The sequence below is a fragment of the Malaclemys terrapin genome, chromosome 6 (genome assembly GCF_027887155.1).
Source record: "Malaclemys terrapin pileata isolate rMalTer1 chromosome 6, rMalTer1.hap1, whole genome shotgun sequence".
Lineage (NCBI taxonomy): Eukaryota > Metazoa > Chordata > Testudines > Emydidae > Malaclemys > Malaclemys terrapin.
The window spans coordinates 13,466,537-13,486,514 of NC_071510.1; the positions used below are offsets into that span (position 1 = coordinate 13,466,537).

Here is a 19,978-nt window from a genome sequence, read left to right on the forward strand (position 1 = left end):
AAATCAGCTTTGTTCTATTGTGATTTGACAAACTGAAAATATCAGCAGTATGAGCATAGATGCCTTGGAAGCTGCGTATAGAGAATTCATTTGTTTTTCACAGTGAATAGTATGCATCACATAAGCCTAATTTGAGGGTTTAAGTGTTGAATGGGTCTTGTGCTCGCCTGTCCTCCTACGGTGAATTTAACCCCACAAACAGAATTCCAATTTACACACTGCAATGCACTGAAGCAATTCGTGACTTTCATCCTACTGCACTATTACCAGCAGAGACTGACTCTATTACTAAGATTACATACTGAGCTTCATCGCTTTGCAAGGCCATATACCAAATACAAGGGAACACATGCTCCCTGGCCCCAAGGGACCAAATCAGAGGGTTGGAACTCCATGGAGCTATGGTGATTTATGCCAGCTGAGGATCTGGCCCTAAAATGCAAGCTCTAGCCAGGTTCACTGTAAGCATGTTTCAGTGTATGTCTTGCAATAATTTGTACTATGGCTTGAAAGGGATGAGGAAGCTGTTGAACTGATCTGTCAAAAGAATCTTTATGGAATTTGTCATTCTCACTCCGAAAGAAACAGAACTAGAATTCTTCTATGCCTGTATATGTGTGTGTGTGTATGAGAGAGAGAGAGAGAATGAATCTGATTGGCTGGGCAGGTTTGTGGTTCCCTCAGCCAATTAGAGGTGCTGCATAGTGACACCGCCTCAAACAGCCTGAAGAGGAGGGAGAAAAAAAAGAGGAAAACAAATATTGCTGAGAACTTTATAAAAAGTTGGGGAGTTGGGAGATTGGACCTATTTGGTTGCAGCTACCTCAGCAGGAACTTTTAGCAGAGAAGGAGACACTATCCTCAAACAGTGAGTGATAATAAATTACTGATTCAGTTCTGATCTCAATGGGAGGGCGGGGGGAAGAGAGAGTATGAATCTTTCCTGTAAATGTGTGGATTTTGCTTTGTCAGGAACAGTGTGTAAAACTGTCATTGCTAACCAAATCAGGAAAGAAAGGCATTAATTCTTAGTTTTTCTTTTTTCTGCAGTGATCTCTCTCTCATCTATCTTCTATAAATGTAATAAGCCCCATTTGATGCAATTGCTAGCTTTTTTGGCTTAATTTTGTAACAAAGAACACCTGGAAGAAGCGAATGCAAACACATAATCCTCATCCTTAATTCAGGAGACTGGCTCAATAGCCCATGTGTTTGTGTCAGTGTCATTTTCTGCTACTTTGTTTAAATGATGATTCATGTAGGTGCACATGGGAAAATCTGGGGTGCAGCTGCAGAATGCAATCCTCTTTTTATTCCTTGCATGCACATTACACAGTCAGGGCTGATGAAGTGTTACAACCTGCATTTGGTGTTTAATTTCCTCGGAAGTGTTATAGCAGTAGTGCTGGTGAGAATGGCTTTGACAAGGGGACATAGGATAGTCTTGAAAGGAGAAGACTACATGAAAAGAGATAAGAGAAGCTGTTGGCAGAAATATTCCCCTGTACTAGCAGTGGAGTTGGACCCCTTTGAATACAGAGGATGAGAACAGTCATCTTCAGTAAATTGCTCAGAGCTATGCAATATGAATAGGCTCCTTGGCAGCTGCTGACCACCCCATCATCCCCAAGCTAGCACCCTCAACCTCCTGATTCACCCAAAACACCTGCACTGTCCCCTGCTAGCATCCTAAGGACTAGAGCTCTCTAAGGGGCCTGCCAGAACTCTCCACCTACTCCAGGGACAAGTGCCAACTGCCAGCATGGCAGAACCCTCTCACAATCCCCCACTCCTACCACTACCCACCAGGACATGGCTCCACCCAGGCCACCACCAAGAAGAAGAAACAATTCTCAGCACCTGAAAATGAGTGCTCTAACCAACCCATCTCCCAGCTGCTGGAATAGTCCCATATATGACCCAGCCACTCCCTAGTCCTCTGGGCACCTGTTTCCCCTGCGCCCTTCACCAAAAAGGAGATGCAGAAGCATTGAGGGGAATGCAGCGCAGCGTCCACTCCCCTCTACAGCCATAAGCTCTGTGGAGGCCAGTGGAGAGGGGCTGTGGAGTCATGTAACCTACACCAGGGATGTCAAACTCAATTTGCCTTAGGGCCAGTACCAGTCCTCAAATCCTCCCAGCAGACCAATAATGTCACTGAAGATGGTGTTCAGAAAAGAAAACGTTTATATTGTATTTTTATTTTGAATTTCTTAGAATAATAAAACTGCCATACAACTTGATACACTTCTTCGTCTGCCAGAGAGTTTTATGTTTGCCAGACACCTGGCAACGCTTCAGTTCTGTCAGTTTGTTGATGTTTGGCCACAGTGACTGAACAGTTGAAACCTTCAGGATTGCAGCAAGGTGTGCATCAGATATTTGTGTTCAGTATTGTGACTTGTTTATATTCATTGTGGGGGGAAAAGTGATGCTGCCTCCCTAGCTGACTCTGCCTGGCAACTAGTGATACCGCCTCCATGGCTGACTCTGCCCGGCGACTAGTGATAGTATCTCAGTCCCTCTCCCCCAGCCAATGGGAGCTGTGGGGGGCGGTGCCTGCAGCAGACATTGCCGCATGCAGAGTCTCTCCACCACAGGCCACAGTGGGAAGGTTCTCAGGTCGCATATGGCCCTCAGGCTGGGACTTTGAGACCCCTGCCCTACACCCTCCCACCCACTTTGGAGGGGATAATGTGACCTTAGCTAGTGCCACTTGATGCCAGCCCCCAAAGCAAAGGATAGAGGGTGGGAAAGTTCTTTGCTCCCTCTCCTCTCCCCAATGCCCATAGATATTTAGCAGTCTGTTAGCCAAACCCTACCTTACAAGTTGCTCTAAGAAAAACCATGGTGTATGTATGCCCACTATCTGCACACAGGTGCAGAAAACCAAACAGCCGGCAATCAGGTTTTTTAGGTAATTGGGAGGTCTGATCTTCCAGCCACTTGAGAGAACTTGAACAAAATCACCATCTTCAGCAAAAGTGCTTGCTCGTTTTCCTAAGGCAGTGGCAGTCTGACTCCTTAATCCAGGTGTTTTTCCAGATCTGATACTTGGCAGAGGGGACCCACCCCCTAATCTACATGCTTTACATCTACAGTTTTGTCTTCATGCCTGTGGGACAGTGCAGTGTATATACTGACCACCATCAAAGCCACATGAGATGCTGATTTGCACTGTGATGGCTTTTCTCTCTCTAGCAGTTATTTTATGTTTGTAAACATGGCTGTTAATTTAATGTTCAGCATGTAGGCTTGTATGTGTAAAGTTCAGTGCTTTAACCATTTCTGGATAATGTTCCCATTCAGGAAGTGCCCTGACTTTCTGTCTTATGAGCACCAGAATGAATGGAAGTACAAGACTGCAGTACAAGAGGGGAAAAGGGAACCCCTACATGGCTTTACGTTCCTCATTTCCTGTAGTCATGAACGGTTAATTCCTGACTTGTTCCTCTAACAGCTGCCTCTCTGTCCCTCATGCACTCTTTAGTGTGCGTGTTACTTTCTCTCTTCCTTCACATCTGTTTTGGGTCAAACAGCCTTTTTTATTCTAAACACATTTCCGAAAGGACAATTTGCCTTGTATTCCACACTAATGCTTCTTTGTTTCTTCTCTTAAAGCTTCTTACTTATTTTCTTTGCCATATTTTCAGGCAGTTCCCGTCCTCATTTCCCCTGGAATGAGAGGGTTTTCCCCACTTTTGTTTAGGAAGAATAATTTTTCTCAAGTCAATAGAATAATACAAGTATTAAGCATTTTAGAGCCGTTTGCATCTTCCAAGTTTAACACATGTATCAGTGTGTCACATGTCACCCTCTGTACATGAGCCACAGAGAATGCAGATCTGTTGCAGGTCTCACTGGGGAAGCCTGGTTCCATAACTCAAGCAACTCATGTGTTTAGCTCTAGCGGTCCCCAGTTAAATCCCTCTTGTTGGCCAAGATGCCAGCCTTGCACAAGCACTTATTCATTTTGTTTCCATTATGCAAAAGGTTAAATTTTCCATCCCAGTGTCCCCAACAGACAGCTGAACCAGAAATCAGACTCGGCTGTTGTACGCTTTGCCTGTTTGTTCTGAGCCACATTTTAAAAACCCCACCCACATCCATTTGTACACATGCAGCTTTTACTCATTCAAATCACTTTCACACACTTTAAGCACTACCATTTGTGTGCACAATGGTAGAACTTACACAGATCTACTTGCACACAATTTGTGCATACAAATGGGGTTTTGGTGTGTAAATATGTGTGTACACTAGTGCTGAGGAACTGTGCTCACAAGTAATTGTGCAGACAAAGCTGCACACACTCAGAGAGTGCTAAGTGTTCAACACATGTTCCCTGCACATTTGACATATTTTATATAAAAGGAGAGATAAAAGACAGTCGTGAAAACACCTGATGCCAATTGCATCCTCTTTTTCCTGCTGTCCAGAACCCAGATGTTATAACACAACTGGTTTCTCCAGTTTAGGTAGGAGGCTGATGGGCAACTTATTCTAAACCTGACACTGATTGTTTGTAAGAAACAAAGTGCTGAGGATAATTGCCAAGGGAAAGGCACAAAGAAAGAACAGATGCTTCTAACCTGGTCCAAAGTGCAACATGCTAACAACACTGAAATCCTTCCCCATATTCCCTCTCCCATCCCCCATGTGCGCTTGCACTTTCGTCCAGTCTGTTGTAATATTAACTGAATGCAATGTTTGTGCTGATGTCTGTGATAATATTTCCCACTGTGCATACTGGGGAAAGGTCTAAATTCCAACACAGCAATATTGACTTTCATTGCCATGTTTTTCTGGTCCAGCTGTCTCTCTGCCAGGGACTGGCTTAGACAAACAGCCCCGTTTGTTTAAAGCACCAGCAAAGCTTGCTGGAAAGCTCTGCAGAACATTCTATTTAGCCACTACGCTGCATCTGATTTTGTGCATTTTCTATATATGTATTCCTTTATTGTTGCTCTTCCTCCCACCTTTCCGTTTTGTGAACAAATTACAATAAACAGGAAAATAACACTCATGGGCCAGATCTTCAGCTGGTGTAAATTAGCATAGCTCCACTGAAGGCACTTGAACTATAACTGTTTACAGCAGCTGAGGATCTGGCCCATAACTTGACATGGCTGGCCTTTTTCCACTAAGCAGATGAGGTACAACTGGCTGGCAGATAAAAATATTGGCAACATCAGTAGCAGAGCCAAGCGCAGACCCCATGTCTCCTGCATTCCAGTCCAATTTCCTATCTGCTGGACCATGCTCTCTCTTCAGCAGGCCTTTATAATTTCTGTTGATACATTTATGGAAGCCTGTTTTTCATGAGGCAGCCATAGTTGAGCAACGACCAATGATGGGCCAGATTCTGCCATCTCTGCTCGTAATGAGCAATACTTTACTGCCTGAATAGCATTTCTGAAATCAATGGGGCTGCTCTCAAAGAAAGTATTGCTAAGTGTAAGGCTTGGTCTACACTAAACCCCCAAATCGAACTAAGGTACGCAACTTCAGCTACGTGAATAACATAGCTGAAGTCGACGTACCTTAGTTCGAACTTACCGCGGTCCAGACCCGGCAGGCAGGCTCCCCCGTCGACTCCGCGTACTCCTCGCGGCGAGCAGGATTACCGGAGTCGACGGGGAGCACTTCTGAGTTTGATTTATCGCGTCCAGACAAGACGCGATAAATCGAACCCAGAAGTTCGATTGCCTGCCGCCGAACCAGCGCGGTAAGTATAGACAAGCCCTAAGAGTAGCAGAATCTGGCAATAGATAACTAAATCTATTCACCAAAATAAATGACCATTTCTAGGCTCCCTGGTTGGTTTTGTTGCGCATCCATCCATTCTTTAGCATTTTGAAAGGGTGTCATAACTATAAAGGGAAGGGTAACAGCTGTCCTGTGTACAGTACTATAAAATCCCTCCTGGCCAGAGACTCCAAAATCCTTTTCCCTGTAAAGGGTTAAGAAGCAGGTAACCTGGCTGGCATCTGACCCAAAGGACCAATAAGGGGACAAGATACTTTCAAATCTTGGGGGGGCGGAAGGCTTTTGTTTGTGCTCTTTGTTTGGGTTGTTCGTTCGCTCTTGGGACTGAGAGGGACCAGACATCAATCCAGGTTCTCCACATCTTTCTAAACAAGTCTCTCCTATTTCAAACTTGTAAGTAAAAAGCCAGGCAAGGAGTCTTAGTTTTACTTTGTTTTCTCAACTTGTAAATGTACCTTTTACTAGAGTGTTTATCTTTGTTTGCTGTACTTTGAACCTAAGACTAGGGTTACCATACGTCCTCTTTTTCCCGGACATGTCCGGCTTTTCGGCAGTCAAACCCCCGTCCGGGGGGAATTGCCAAAAAGCGGAACATGTCCGGGAAAATGGCGGCTCTGTTTAAGAGCCCGGCTGCCTGAACGCTCCCGGCTTCGGGCAGCCCCGTGCCTGGAGACCCTGCGCCGCCGGAGCCCGGGAGGGGAAGTGCCCGGCTGGGGGCGCAGGGTCTCCAGGCACGGGGCTGCCCGAAGCCGGTAGCGCTCGGGCAGCCCGGCTCTTAAACAGAGCCTCCAGCGGCTGGGGCTCTGTGTAACTGACACTGTGTCAGTTACACACAGCCCCGGCGGCTGGAGGCTCCAGTCCCGGCGGCTCTGTTTAAGAGCCGGGCTGCCCGAGCGCTACCGGCTTCGGGCAGCCCCTATGCCTCCAGACCCTGCGCCCCCAGCCGGGCACTTCCCCTCCCGGGCTCCGGCGGCGCAGGGTCTCCAGGCACGGGGCTGCCCGAAGCCGGGAGCGTTCAGGCAGCCCGGCTCTGTGTAACTGACACTGTGTCAGTTACACACAGCCCCGGCGGCTGGAGGCTCCAGCCCCCGCGGCTCTATTTAAGAGCCGGGCTGCCCGAGCGCTACCGGCTTCGGGCAGCCCCGTGCCTGGAGACCCTGCGCCGCCGGAGCCCGGGAGGGGAAGTGCCCGGCTGGGGGCGCAGGGTCTGGAGGCACGGAGCAGCCCGAAGCCGGTAGCGCTTGGGCAGCCCGGCTCTTAAACAGAGCGGGGGCGGCTGGAGCCTCCAGCCCCCGGGGCTCTGTGTAACTGACCCAGTGTCAGTTACACAGAGACAAAGAGGAGAAAAGCCTCCAGCCACCGGGGCTCTGTGTAACTGACACAGTGTCAGTTACACAGAGCCCCAGCTGCTGGAGGCTCTGTTTAAGAACCGGGCTGCCCGAGAGCTACCGGCTTCGGGCAGCCCCGTGCCTCCAGACCCTGCGCCCCCAGCCGGGCACTTCCCCTCCCGGGCTCCGGCAGCGCAGGGTCCGGAGGCACGGGGGCTGCCCAAAGCCGGTAGCGCTCCGGCAGCCCGGCTCTTAAACAGAGCCTAAGAGGAGCAGAGCCTCCAGCTGCGGGGGCTCTGCTCCTCTTCGGCTCTGTGTAACTTATACAGTGTAAGTTACACAGAGCCGCCGGAGCCCGGGAGGGGAAGTGCCCGGCTGGGGGCACAGGGTCCGGAGGCATGGGGGCTGCCCAAAGCCCGAGCGCTACCGGCTTCACGGTTTGCTGGGCAGCCTCCAGACCCTGCGCCCCCGGCTGGGCGCTTCCCCTCCCGGGCACCAGCTGCGCTGGGGAAGCGCCAGCTGGGGGCGCAGGGTCTGGGGGCTGCCCGGGAAACCGTGATGCTGGTAGCACTGGGGCAGCCCTTTCCCCCTGGCTGGGAGTGGGAGGGAGGAGGGGGCGGAGTTAGGGTGGGGGAAGGGGTGGAGTTGGGGCGGGGCTAGGGTGGGGAAATGGGCGGGGCCATGGCCCGTGGAGGGTCCTCTTTTTTTATTTATGAGATATGGTAACCCTACCTAAGTCTAGAGGGGAGTCCTCTGAGCTCTTTAAGTTTGATTACCCTGTAAAGTTATTTTCCATACTGATTTTACAGAGATGATTTTTACCTTTTTCTTTAATTAAAAACCTTCTTTTTAAGAACCTGATTGATTTTTTCCTTGTTTTAGATCCCAGGGGGGTTGGAACTGTATTCATCAGGAGTTGGTGGGAGGAAGGGGGGGAATGGTTAATTTCTCCTTGTTTTAAGATCCAAGGGGTTTGGATCTGTATTTACCAGGGAATTGGTGAAAGGTTTCTCAAGGCTTCCCAGGGAAGGGAATCCATTGGGATGGTGGCAGCGGACCAGACCTAAGCTGGTAGTTAAGCTTAGAAGTCTTCATGCAGGCCCCCACATTTTGTACCCTAAAGTTCAAAGTGAAGATACAGCCTTGACAAAGGGTATTTATGCAAAACCGGGAACTTTCATCTGCTCTTGCAACTCATTTCTGTTTGATATCAGACTCCTTTATTTAATATTGCCATTTGCTGTGGACAGGCATGTGATGGCTCATTGGTTTACGGCAGCTGCAGTGTATGGCTTTAGAAGTTGAAACTCAGAAGTGAGGTTCTGATTGGCTGGTGGTATGTGTGTTATGTTATCTCTCTCAAATTTTCCCAGCTAAAGGATCATCACTAAGCAGGTATACAGAGCACCTAGAAATCACCACGCCTTGGTCTAACTTCCAGCAAAACCACCATCCCATACTGAGATTCACAGCTGTCTCCCATACAATTGCTGTGCACCGCAGAGAGCTAATTACTCACTTGTTACACCAGCTCATTGCCACTCTTAACAGGTAGATTCCACCTACTGTATCACAGATTTCCTTGCCATATGCACAGGGTGTAGATATACGTCCCGACCCTTTTCCAAGACCTCAGAACACGGTAGGGAAAAAAATCTAAATATATCTTTTCCTCTGGGAGGATTCTACAGTATCCTGTAGTAAGGGTCCGGAACACAAAGGACCAGCTTGTACAACTCTCACCTTAGGGAACACTTAAAGTGAATGGGATTGCTCATGTGAATTACTGCTTGTTGACCTGAGTAAGGGTGCCCCAGATTGGCCCTAAGACTTACAGTAGTGCTACTGAAGTGTTTTGAGCTATTATTCATCAGTGCTAGCTCTTGTTTAGGCAGTATTTTAGGACACCCAAGTGCATGCTAAAAGCTGGTCTGCACAGAGTCCCACTGAAGACAGTGGGATTCAAGGATCAGAGCCTAAGCATGTAAGTTAGAGAATTAAATGGGAGGTGACATGTCTAACGGATAGATACAAGCAGTTCCATTCACCACAATAGCATCCCCGTCACCGTGTCATGGCATTGCAGGAGTCTTCACTTCTTGCATCCCCTGTTGATCGCTTCCTTGAACCTGCAATGGCCCGTTTGTGCCCACGACTTAGCCCTTCAAAGTCATGTCTAGTTCAGACCCCTTCTGGGGTAACAAGAGATCCTTTCACCCCTCACAGGCTACTCCCTAGCCCATCCTCTGGACTCACATCTCAGCCGCATCCTGTGCTCAGTAATCCTTGTGTTGAGGCTTCAAGACCCCCTCCTTGGGGCTGATGAGGGAGCACAGATACACTTTCTGCTCTGGGTTCCAGTCCAGGGACACTGTGTTAAAATGGGTCTGCTCCTTCTAGTGGTGTAATCCTAATCTGCAGCATTGCCCTGCCAGCCTGGCTCTCTAAACCCACCCCCAAACTGCTCTAATTCTGACCCCATTCTGTGGGAGGCAAGGCCCTGGGGCATACTCAGCATCACTACACCATTCACATGTGCTGCTGTTTCCCTGGCTATTTCCTACCTCTGAGCCCCTAATGTTGTTTCCCAGTAGGCTGTGGTTAACACAGCCTTTCCTTTGGTTCCCAAGTCTTCTCCCTAGGTCCTCCCTCCTCCTTGTTCCTACTCTGGAACATTCATCCCTAGGACTGCCTTGCTGGGCTGTATCTTTTTCCAGGACACTCACCACAGAATATAACTCCATCTCTGAGGCTTCTTTAGCCTACCTTCACCAGACCCTACCTAGAGAGAAGGAACTCCCTATCTCTTCTTTCTGATTCAGTTCTATCTCTACATCCTCCTCCTTGACCTTTCACAGCAGGGGTCACTAATGGTAATTAAGCTACTAGATCAGGATCAGTTGGGGGACAACTGCTAGGTCACAGGCAAGACAGAGTCCGACTCCCCATAAAGGCCCTGCCAGCCTGTGATAGTAGTGAACTGGACCTAGAGTCAGGAAACTGGGGATCTATTACTGGTTTAGCCCCTGACCTGCTCTTTGACTGTGGGCAAGTCACTGCTTCTGTGTTACCCCCTCCCACAATTTTTCTGTCTTGTCTGTTTAGAATTTAAGCTATATGGGGCAGGGACCGTCTCTCACTATGGGTTTGTTTGTGTGGCACCTAATCTTCGTTGGGGCTACAAGGATTGTAATACAAATAATTACAATAATAATCAGAACAGGGACTTATCTTCTTCTTAAGACCTTTATAAAGGATGGATGACAGATAGATGAGGCCACAACATACATGAGGAAGGACCTGGATCTCAGAGGTGTGATCACAGGGCTATACAGTTTAAGCATTACTGTAGAATACCGGCATACTTCTCGATAAAGGCCTCTAGGAAGTATTTTTTTCTGGGACAGATATACTTCTCATTGTCCACCCAAAGAACAAACCCAAGCTGTCAGGTGTGTTCTCCTTCCTTATCGAAACCTTAATAAGATCATACACCACCCTCAGCAAAAGACAGAATCTAACTCTCACTCAGGTGAAATTCTCAGCTGGTGACTCTCGGCCACAGCCTGATAAAATAGGAGTGGATTAGGATCCATTTGCAATCCAAGATCTTGTATAGAGTAGGATTAATTCGTCTCACATTTGATTTGCTTTCCTGTGAAACAGCTAACACCTCATGCAGTTCTGAGAGGAGCCCCAGGCATACAAATTATAGACACACAGCAGGAAAGAAGGGGTGAGAGAGCATTGAGCCATACAAGCAAATACCTACAAGGCAGGCGAGGGAAGAGGAGGAGAGATTTGTTAGCAGACAGTGTACCATGTGGGAGATAAGAGAGAACTCTTAGTTATTTAGGAGCAAAGTATCTAATCTGCTTTACAAAGAACTTTGCAAGTCAGCAGTTAATGTGTGTTACTTTGTCCCAGATTTTAATGATTTAATTACAGGCTTGGCGGAATTCTTTTTTTTTCTTCAAATTTTGAGCGATAATATCAACATTTATCTTAAAAGATTTTTATTTTATTTTATCAATTTAAATTTTCAGTTGGGGGAAATTATGAAGGGGAGGGGTCAGAATTATTTAATGACTGTAGATGTTGAGATTCAAAAAGTTAAAGCTTTATAGCTGTTAACATGAATTGTCAATATCACGTCAAAATATGCAAAGTAAGTATCCTTAATTCAAATTCTGAAGCTCTCAAGCATAATTTTTCTTGCTTTGCCGATCTGTAAATTTTGATTATTATGTCTGGAAATATCTTTTTGTCAGTTTCTGTGTGTCCAATGAAATTGACATTTACGGATACAAAATCTAATCCTTCCAAGCCTATTTACTGAACTGCCTTTGGGCTCTGAGCACGTCCAGTTATATACAAAAATCCACACTTGGATTCCTTTCCCAAGGGGGCTCAGTGAGGACATTTTAGCAGTAGCTACTGCAGTCTACCCTGCTGTCATGTGAAGACAAACTGCAAAGGAGAAGAACCTGCTGGAATGGGCCACTGTTGCCACCTCTGGGGGAAAAGGAGACTGAACTGGTATTTTTTGCACCCACCTGGAATGGCATTTACAAGGCAACCTCTGGGAGAGAAGAAGAGCCTGAACTGGATTTCAGTGCACACTAATGTGGATTCTCATTCCCAGATCTGAAAGGAAGAATGGTCTAATGGTTAATGTTCTGGAGCCTAGTGCTGCCACAGACATCCTGTGTGACTCTGGGCAAGTCACTTAGCCTCTCTGTGTCTCACTTCCCCATCTGCAAATGGGGATAATGGCACTTCCCTACCTCCCAGGAATAGACTGGGAGGCATTCCAATACTATGCTAAAGGAGGGGTGGGAGTGGTGGGGTCACATAAGTACGTAGCTAGATAGATGTCTGTAAGAATATAGAGAACCTCACTCCCACCAGAAGGAGATGCATGAGATTGTTGTGTCTGTATCCAATCAATGTGATTTTACAAACACTATCCACAGCATAACTCAGCTTGGAACAATGGGTGTCTCGATGTGTCTCCTCCAGAATAGCCATCATGACCCACCAGTTTCCAGCGCTGACTCCGGAGCAGAAGAAGGCCCTGTCTGGCATAGCACAGCGGATTGTGGCTCCAGGGAAGGGGATCCTGGCTGCAGATGAGTCTGTGGGTGAGTTGAACAGTTATTGATATTTCTTATTGTCCTTCAAGCCATTTTGCTTTGAAATAATTTGAGATACCAGGCAGGAGTAAATGAATGCCCATCTTTCTTCAGGAGCGAGCTGTCCATCAGGGAAGGGTTGGGGTCCGTAGACAGAACTATGAGGGCATGGGCTGAGGAGAGAAGCCCAGGTCTGCACAGACACAGAAAGCCTAATTCTCAGTTACTCCATCATTGCACTTATACAAGATAAGTGAAAGGACAATCATGCCCAATATCGTGTTCTCTGACCTTTGGCCCCTCTTCCTAGGTACTATGGGGAGCAGACTGCAGAGGATCAAGGTGGAGAACACAGAGGAAAATCGCCGCGCCTTCCGAGAGATCCTCTTTTCTTCAGATGCCTCCATCAATCAGAGCATTGGGGGCGTGATCTTCTTCCATGAGACCCTCTATCAGAAGGACAGCAGTGGAAAGCCATTCCCAGATGTCATCAAAGACAAAGGCATTGTGGTGGGAATAAAGGTGAATATCTCCAAGGGTCCTGCTGGCATAATAGCCCCAGAGTCCTTCCCAGTGTGAACTGTGCCCAGGCAGGGATCTCGCTGATAAGCAATGCTCTTTTGTCATTCTGGCACCATTCTCTGCATTACCCCTGCAGCTAATGCTCCTGTACTATTAGCCAAGCCACAGCTACAGCCACTGATCCTGACCTGTTTTATCCAGCAAATCCCCCACCCCCTAGAGCTCTTGCTTCACCCTTCCATCCCCTTGTCCTCAAGACTCTTGATTCCATCCTCTCCAGTGACTCTCCCCAACTCCTAGAGTTCTTGGGTTGTTCCCGCCAACAATTCTGCTTCTCACTCCCAATGCTCTGTTTGTTCATTGTCATGCATTGTTCTCTTCTGCAATTTCCCCATTCCCCAGCACTTGTTTTCTGCCCACCAAGGTCCTACACCATTTGTTACAGTGACTCCTGCTGGCGAAGGCTGAGGAGTCTGTACTAGCTCTGGGTTACAGTAGCAGAAATTATACTGATCTGTTAATTGTTAACACATCTTCCTTTCTGTGTACTTCCATAGCTAGATAAAGGAACAGCCCCGCTGGCAGGAACAAATGGAGAAACCACCATTCAAGGTGAGACATTTCCTCTAAGCCAGTGGTTCCCAAACTTTAACAACCTGTGAACCCCTTTCACTAAAATGTCAAGTCTCACAAACCCCCTCCTAAAAATGAATATTTCCAGGGATTTTCTCCTTTACCTGAGTATAAATTATAAGAGCAGTGATCTTGGAAATATAAAATTTGTTTTTATGACATGCTTATTACACACTATTTATTAATTATTTATCATTACAGTATTTTGATTACATTATAAAAACAGCAACACTCTTCCAAGATCTCACTTTCGTAGCTTGTATCACTTTGAATAAGCCTGTTATAAGACAAAGCTCCTATGCTTCATCAAGGAGTATCAGATGTGAAACAGTGTGAAGGTATTTAAGAAGCCAACTCAAAGAGTTCCTCCTACACAAGCATTCAGGTCTTGAGCAGTCCAGGCAAACAACGCATGTTACAACAAAGCTTAAACTTGTTCTTCATTATAATTTAAAAAACAATACTAGCTGCCTATTTACTTTTAAAAACAGCAAAAAATATCTACCTCCCTTTCCATTTCTTAGAAGGAGTCTTGAAGGTTAAACCTCCTCAGTGTGATAGAGCTGCTTGCTTTGATCTGCTTAGCTCTTGGAAGTCCAAGGGCTCTGGGCTGCTGGCCCCAGGCTGCAGAGACAGCTCTGTCCGCCATTAGGGAATTTTTTCCCGAGAACCCCCTGTAACATTTCGCAAACCCCCAGTGGTTCACGAACCCCAGTTTGGGAAACATTGCTCTAAGCCATTAAGAATGGGGCTGCATTTCATGTCAAGGAGAATTTTAAATGACTGGAGTAGGGCTTAGCTATGGTTCTCAAAGTGAAAGCCATGTGGGGCAGGGAGAAGAAGGTGCACTACACAAGCAGCAGTGGCTGGAAGCATCGTGCTTGCAAAGAGCAGGAGTAAAATAGTACCTCCAAAGGCGCTGGAGGGTGGGAGGGGGGATATGTGCTCATTGGCACCCCTTGCTCCACACTTAGACACTTAGGTATAATGCACTCCTCCATCACCACAGCCCTCCAGATACCAGCCAGAATGCAGAGAGCAACCTCCCACTGCCAAGAAACATCCCTTTTGGCTTGATGAGCACTGCCAGCAGCACCAGTGGCTGCAAGGTAATAAGTAGGCAGAAGGGTAGTAATTTACAAGAGCTCTTTGTCTTGCTTCAAGGCATAAAACTGATCACCAACTGGGATCAGAAAGGATTTATCCCCTCACCCCCCTCCCCCAAGTTAACATTATATGGTTGTTCGTGTGTATTTTGGGGGGTGCAATTAGATGGGAGTAGTGGTCGTTTTCCCCCTGAGGTATCAGGTTTTACAGTCAGAATCAGGAGATCAGATTTTATGTACTAATCCTCTGATTTTGTGCAGCAGTTCCTGTTTCTAACATTATGGGTCCTGCATTATTAGTGTCCCAGAGGCTTTGCTAACCACAGATTATACCTAGGGTTTCCCTAGTTACCATCCTAGCGCTGTCAATTTAAGGAACCCCATTCCCTGAGGGCTATTCTGTGAGCAGCTATTGCATTGGGCATGCACAGAGTGGAGACATTTTGCATGCCCCCTGGCTAGTCTGCATAAGGACCACAGGATAGCAGTCTCCAGGAGAAGGTAGGAGCTACAGGCCACCTGCATTGGCCCTGCATCCCCACCTCCACAGGGTTGCGTAGAGGACACAAAGTTCAGCCCCAATCACATAAATTTGGAGGCGCTAAATAAGGCACCTTCCTTTCCCTTTAATACCTGCAGGGCTGGATGGGCTCGCTGAGCGCTGCGCACAGTATAAGAAGGATGGCGCTGATTTTGGCAAGTGGCGTGCTGTGCTGAAGATCACAGACACAACTCCCTCCACTCTAGCCATCCAGGAGAATGCCAACACGCTGGCACGCTATGCCAGCATCTGCCAGCAGGTATAAACTCTCAATGTGTGTGTGAAATAGTTCCTTCCTGTGCTGTGGGAATAAGTTGTGCCCTTTCCTACTCTCTTTTGAAATAGTTCTCATGTGTTTGAGAGGAGGCCTCTTTGTCCGTCATGCTGAGAGAGTCTGTTGGTATCTTCTCTTTTCTGGTAGTTCTCCTTGCTTTACTACCCCTTTCTCAGGTTATCCCTACTAGGGCAGTCTCTTGTCCAGACCTTCACTGACTTCTGTTTTTCCATTCTTAGCATGGGTTGGTGCCCATTGTAGAACCGGAGATCCTACCCGATGGAGACCATGACCTCCAGCGCTGTCAGTATGTTACAGAGAAGGTAAGATTCTTACCTACCAGACATGTCCCATTTTCATCAGTCAGCATAATAATAATAATACTTAGCTCTTAAACAGAGCTTTGCATCCATAAGTCTCAAAGCTCTTTCTTATCCCCATTTTACAGATGGATGGTGGGGTGGGGAAGGGAAGGAGGCACTGAAAGGTTACTGTGTGACCTTGGGCAGCTCACTTAAGTGGCAGAGGTGGGAATAGTGCCCTAGCCACGAGGCCACTCTGTTTCGCTGCTGAGAAGGGCTCACCCTTCTAGGAGAAGAGGTATCATCCAGGTGTCCACTGCCATTCCATATTTTGTAACTTTCCCATTCCAGAGTAAGGTAGGTTTGAGGGGCTAAAGCTAAGAATTCCATGACTATGGAGAATGAATTCCTTTATCATCCCCGGGGACAAATACTTCTCCATAGCAGGTTTGGTGGGCTTCTTGGTAAAGTGATGGAATGGGGGCTGAAGCCCAGCCTGGATAAAACGTGGACAGTCAATTCCGCTCTCACCCCAGAAATAGGTTGTCCCTCTACAGCAGATTTGGAGACCTGGGTCCCTCTGGTGAATCAGTATGGGAGTGAAGCCCAGCATTGAGCGAACATGAATAAGCATTGAATGATCCTCCTGTTCCCATTGTTTCCCAGGTCCTGGCTGCTGTCTACAAGGCCCTGAATGATCATCATGTCTACCTGGAGGGAACACTGCTGAAACCCAATATGGTGACTGCTGGGCATTCCTGCCCCAAGAAGTACACCCCTCAGGAGGTAGCCATGGCAACAGTCACTGCCCTCCATCGCACTGTTCCTGCCGCTGTTCCTGGTAACTCATTCATTACTATCCATTGCTTCTCCATGCAGATTCAAGGATCATCCATCCAAGTGCCTCAAACGCTTATTGGGGTTGCTTGTAGGACCTATCGTGATCTGAAACCATCAAATCTCATGCACTGAGGTGCAGTAAGACCTTGGGGGGAGGGGTCAGACCACAATGTCTCCCCTGTTTAGTCTAAGATATAGGTCTCCATTTGCTTCCAGGGGGCTGTTCTGTTCCCAGGGGGCTGGGTTGTGTTGTTGCATTGATAGATTTTAAGAGAATTTGTTACATCTCCAGTTATGGACCAAATAGCAGACACCAGTGGTAGATTTGACTGGGCATCATATGCAATCTTACTGAGGACTGATAGGATACAATATCTATGGATATACAGTTGACCTAATTCTCTTCAGTCTCACCTAATTGCCTTCTTTGGGAAAACCGTGATTTGTGATATGTGATTCTTTATGTTCCTGCTGCCTCCACTACAAGATTCTGCTTCATCTCAGGACATTAGAGTGAATCAGTGGTCTCTAAACTTATAACTTCTTTTTTTTTTACCTCCTGCAGGAATCTGTTTCCTGTCTGGAGGCCAAAGTGAAGAGGAAGCTTCTCTCAACCTCAATGCTATCAACCAGTGCCCTTTGCCCAAACCCTGGAAGCTGACCTTCTCATATGGACGGGCTCTGCAGGCGTCAGCACTTGCTGCATGGTCTGGCAAACCTGAGAACAAGAAGGCTACTCAAGAGGCATTTTGCAAACGGGCACAGGTATGGGACCTTCACTTCATCATCATGACTGAGCCGACGCCAGACCTTCCAGTTCTAAGTCCAGGTCTTTAAAAGCACAATCACCCTACTTCAGAGAAATACTGTACAACACATGGTGTGATAAATGGGGATATGTTCCCCAAGTTTTAAAGATTCCTGTTGCTTTGATCCATCCTTGTGTTTCATGTTCATCCAAGGATGACGGCCCCACACGCAGGTCTATCACAGGAAACTGCAGTGCAAGCTTCCCCTCAAAGCCCCAATAATAGTCCTCAAATCTATTCTGGAGACATCAGTAAGAATAAGTCAGTGGTTTATTCTCCTTACCCACTCGATCTTCAGTCTCTTTGCTGAGACTGCCAACCAGGATGCTAATTAAAGGTAATTTCTGTGGACATTTTTACAATACGGGTAAATTTGTCTTTTATATAGGCCAACACCCAGCTATCAGATAGCAATAACTTTTGATCACTAGCATTCTGCTTAGAAGTATAACAGTCTTTATCTTACCTGTTTCCTAAATTCTCCAATCTCCCTTGTAAATTTTGTTTGGGAATTCACAAAAGCACTCCCTATTTCCCTGTGTTCTTTATTTCTCCCTGATTTTTTTAAATTTTCCTCTGCGTAACTAACAGTTTCTCCCTCCTTTTTGTTTTTTCAGATTAATGGGTTAGCATCCAAAGGACAATATGTTGTCTCTGGAAAGAGTGATGCAGCTGCGAAACAGTCCCTTTTCACTGCCAGCTACACGTACTAGGGTGTGGGAATACACCACCACTCTGTCCCTCTACGGGGACTGAAAAAGGAAAAATCCTAACCCCATAAAGGAAACTGGAAATCATGTGGGTTCAAACTATGGGCTCCACTGCACACTTTAATCCTAAAATATAGGGAGAAAATCAAATCATCTTATCCAAGAAAATGGTACCTGTTTTACAGACTTAGCCCCTACTGCCATTGATAATTTACCAAATCGCTCTCTCCCCCTGAGAGGGTTTTTACTTTGTTCCTTAGAAAGATGGGAATGCGGGCATCAATTCTTACCCCATGCCATCAATTTTCTCTGTTTGCCAGGAAATAAAGCACATGTCCCCTCCAAAACCACACTCTGCAGCTGGAGAGAGCACACTGGACTCCTGTATTACACATTCTAGATATTGTTTTCAATCTATGGGCTGTGAATAAAGCATCTGCAACTGTGAAATTATATGCAGCTGATAAATTTTAATTGTGTGTGAAGGTTTAATTCTTTCTCACAAGTGCACATATACACCTTGGGCTTACTTTCAATTGCTTGTTGAATTTTATGTGTACAAACTAAACCAGACAAAATAACTGCCAATAAGATCAAAATCATATATATTTTTTTAAAAATATATGAAATTCTGCATTTCTGATAATGACTTAGGACTTAATCCTGCAATGTGAGTACAGACGGCCTTCAGGTAAGCTCAGGGTTCTGCCTGCGAGGCACAGCTTTCAGGGTCATAGCCATAGATAGTTAAAGCTACCTCCAAAGACTGTGTCCAGAGAATCCTTCTCTTCAAGTTTATGCTGAGCCTGGTGCATATTGGGACAGGACTTTGAAAGCTGAGTTAATGATGTGTGAATAATATCTAACTCTTACATGGCACTTTTCATACACAGATCTCAAAGCACTTTACAAAGGAAATAAACATTGCTATCCCCATTTTACAGACTGAGGAAACTGAAGCACAGAGACTAAGTGATTTGTCCAAAGCTACTCAGAACACCAGAAAGAGAACCCCCGTCTCCTGAGTTCCCAAGCTGGACTCTATCCACTAGGTCCTGCTGCCTCTTAGATACTGATCCAGTGTGCACACCCTCTGTAAACTTGTAGTCACTGTCACATTCTGGGGTTCAATCCAGATGAGTGAGGGGTTGTATCACAGCCTGCCCTGTAACCCTGGATGCCTCACAATGCTTTGCTGTTGTACTTCCCAACCTGAGCTGCTCACAGTCTACCACCATGCAGGTCACACCCTGAGGGTCTGTATACAGCTACAGCCCTGGTCCTGCAGCTATGACCCCAGCAGCCTGTCAGCAACACACCAGTCACACTCTGGCTTCTACCAGCCTTGGTTACTACTTGCAGGGTGACCCCAACACACTCCCAGTCCCACATTTTCCAAAATCAGGTGATCTGCACTGTCCAGCCCTTTCCTGGACAGTTCCGATATTAAAGGTTTGTTGCTCCTGTAAATAGTCAATATTCAACAGTTTGCTACTTTAACTGGAGTCACCGAACAGTTCAGTCTAAACACAGCATTGGATTGGTTTAGATTTAAAAACCATAAAACAGGTTTATTAACAAAAGAAGATAGGATTTTAAGTGAATTCAAGTATGAGAGAGAAAGTTAGAAATGGTTATAAGCAAATAAAAGTGAAAACACGCATCCACAAGTCTAAAACTTAATCTAGCAAGGCTTTGTTCAAGATCACCTCTCTCACACACAGTCTTCCAGCAAGATGGCGACTGACCCTTTCCTTGGTAAGGATCTCTCCCCAAGGCACAAAGCTATTAGTGCCTTTGTTTTCTTAGGTGAAAGAGAGCGATTACTTGGAGTTCTCTGCTCCTTTCTTTTATAGTCTAGTGCAGGGGTAGGCAACCTATGGCACGCGTGCTGAAGGCGGCACACAGGCTGATTTTCTGTGGCACTCACACTGCCCGGGTCCTGGCCACTGGTCTGGGGGTGCTCTGCATTTTAATTTAATTTTAAATGAAGCTTCTTAAACATTTTA

The 19,978-nt window shown here is 46.5% G+C and overlaps 1 protein-coding gene across 1 annotated transcript; it reads left to right on the top strand.

Moving 5' to 3' along the window:
* Positions 1 to 759: 759 nt before the first annotated feature.
* On the top strand, positions 760 to 18,443 carry ALDOB (aldolase, fructose-bisphosphate B). The gene is made up of 9 exons (XM_054031836.1): positions 760 to 868; positions 12,120 to 12,241; positions 12,543 to 12,754; positions 13,312 to 13,366; positions 15,133 to 15,293; positions 15,548 to 15,631; positions 16,277 to 16,451; positions 17,016 to 17,215; positions 17,877 to 18,443. The coding sequence occupies exons 2-9, from the start codon at positions 12,130 to 12,132 to the stop codon at positions 17,970 to 17,972; spliced, it is 1,095 nt and encodes a 364-aa protein (XP_053887811.1). The 5' UTR covers positions 760 to 868; positions 12,120 to 12,129; the 3' UTR covers positions 17,973 to 18,443.
* Positions 18,444 to 19,978: the final 1,535 nt, after the last annotated feature.

Coding starts and splice junctions, on each gene's coding strand:
- ALDOB (XM_054031836.1), top strand. CDS start 12,130: ATGACCCACCAGTTTCCAGCGCTGACTCCGGAGCAGAAGAAGGCCCTG. Junction 12,242..12,542: donor GGCTGCAGATGAGTCTGTGG/GTGAGTTGAACA, acceptor CCCTCTTCCTAG/GTACTATGGGGAGCAGACTG. Junction 13,367..15,132: donor TGGAGAAACCACCATTCAAG/GTGAGACATTTC, acceptor TAATACCTGCAG/GGCTGGATGGGCTCGCTGAG.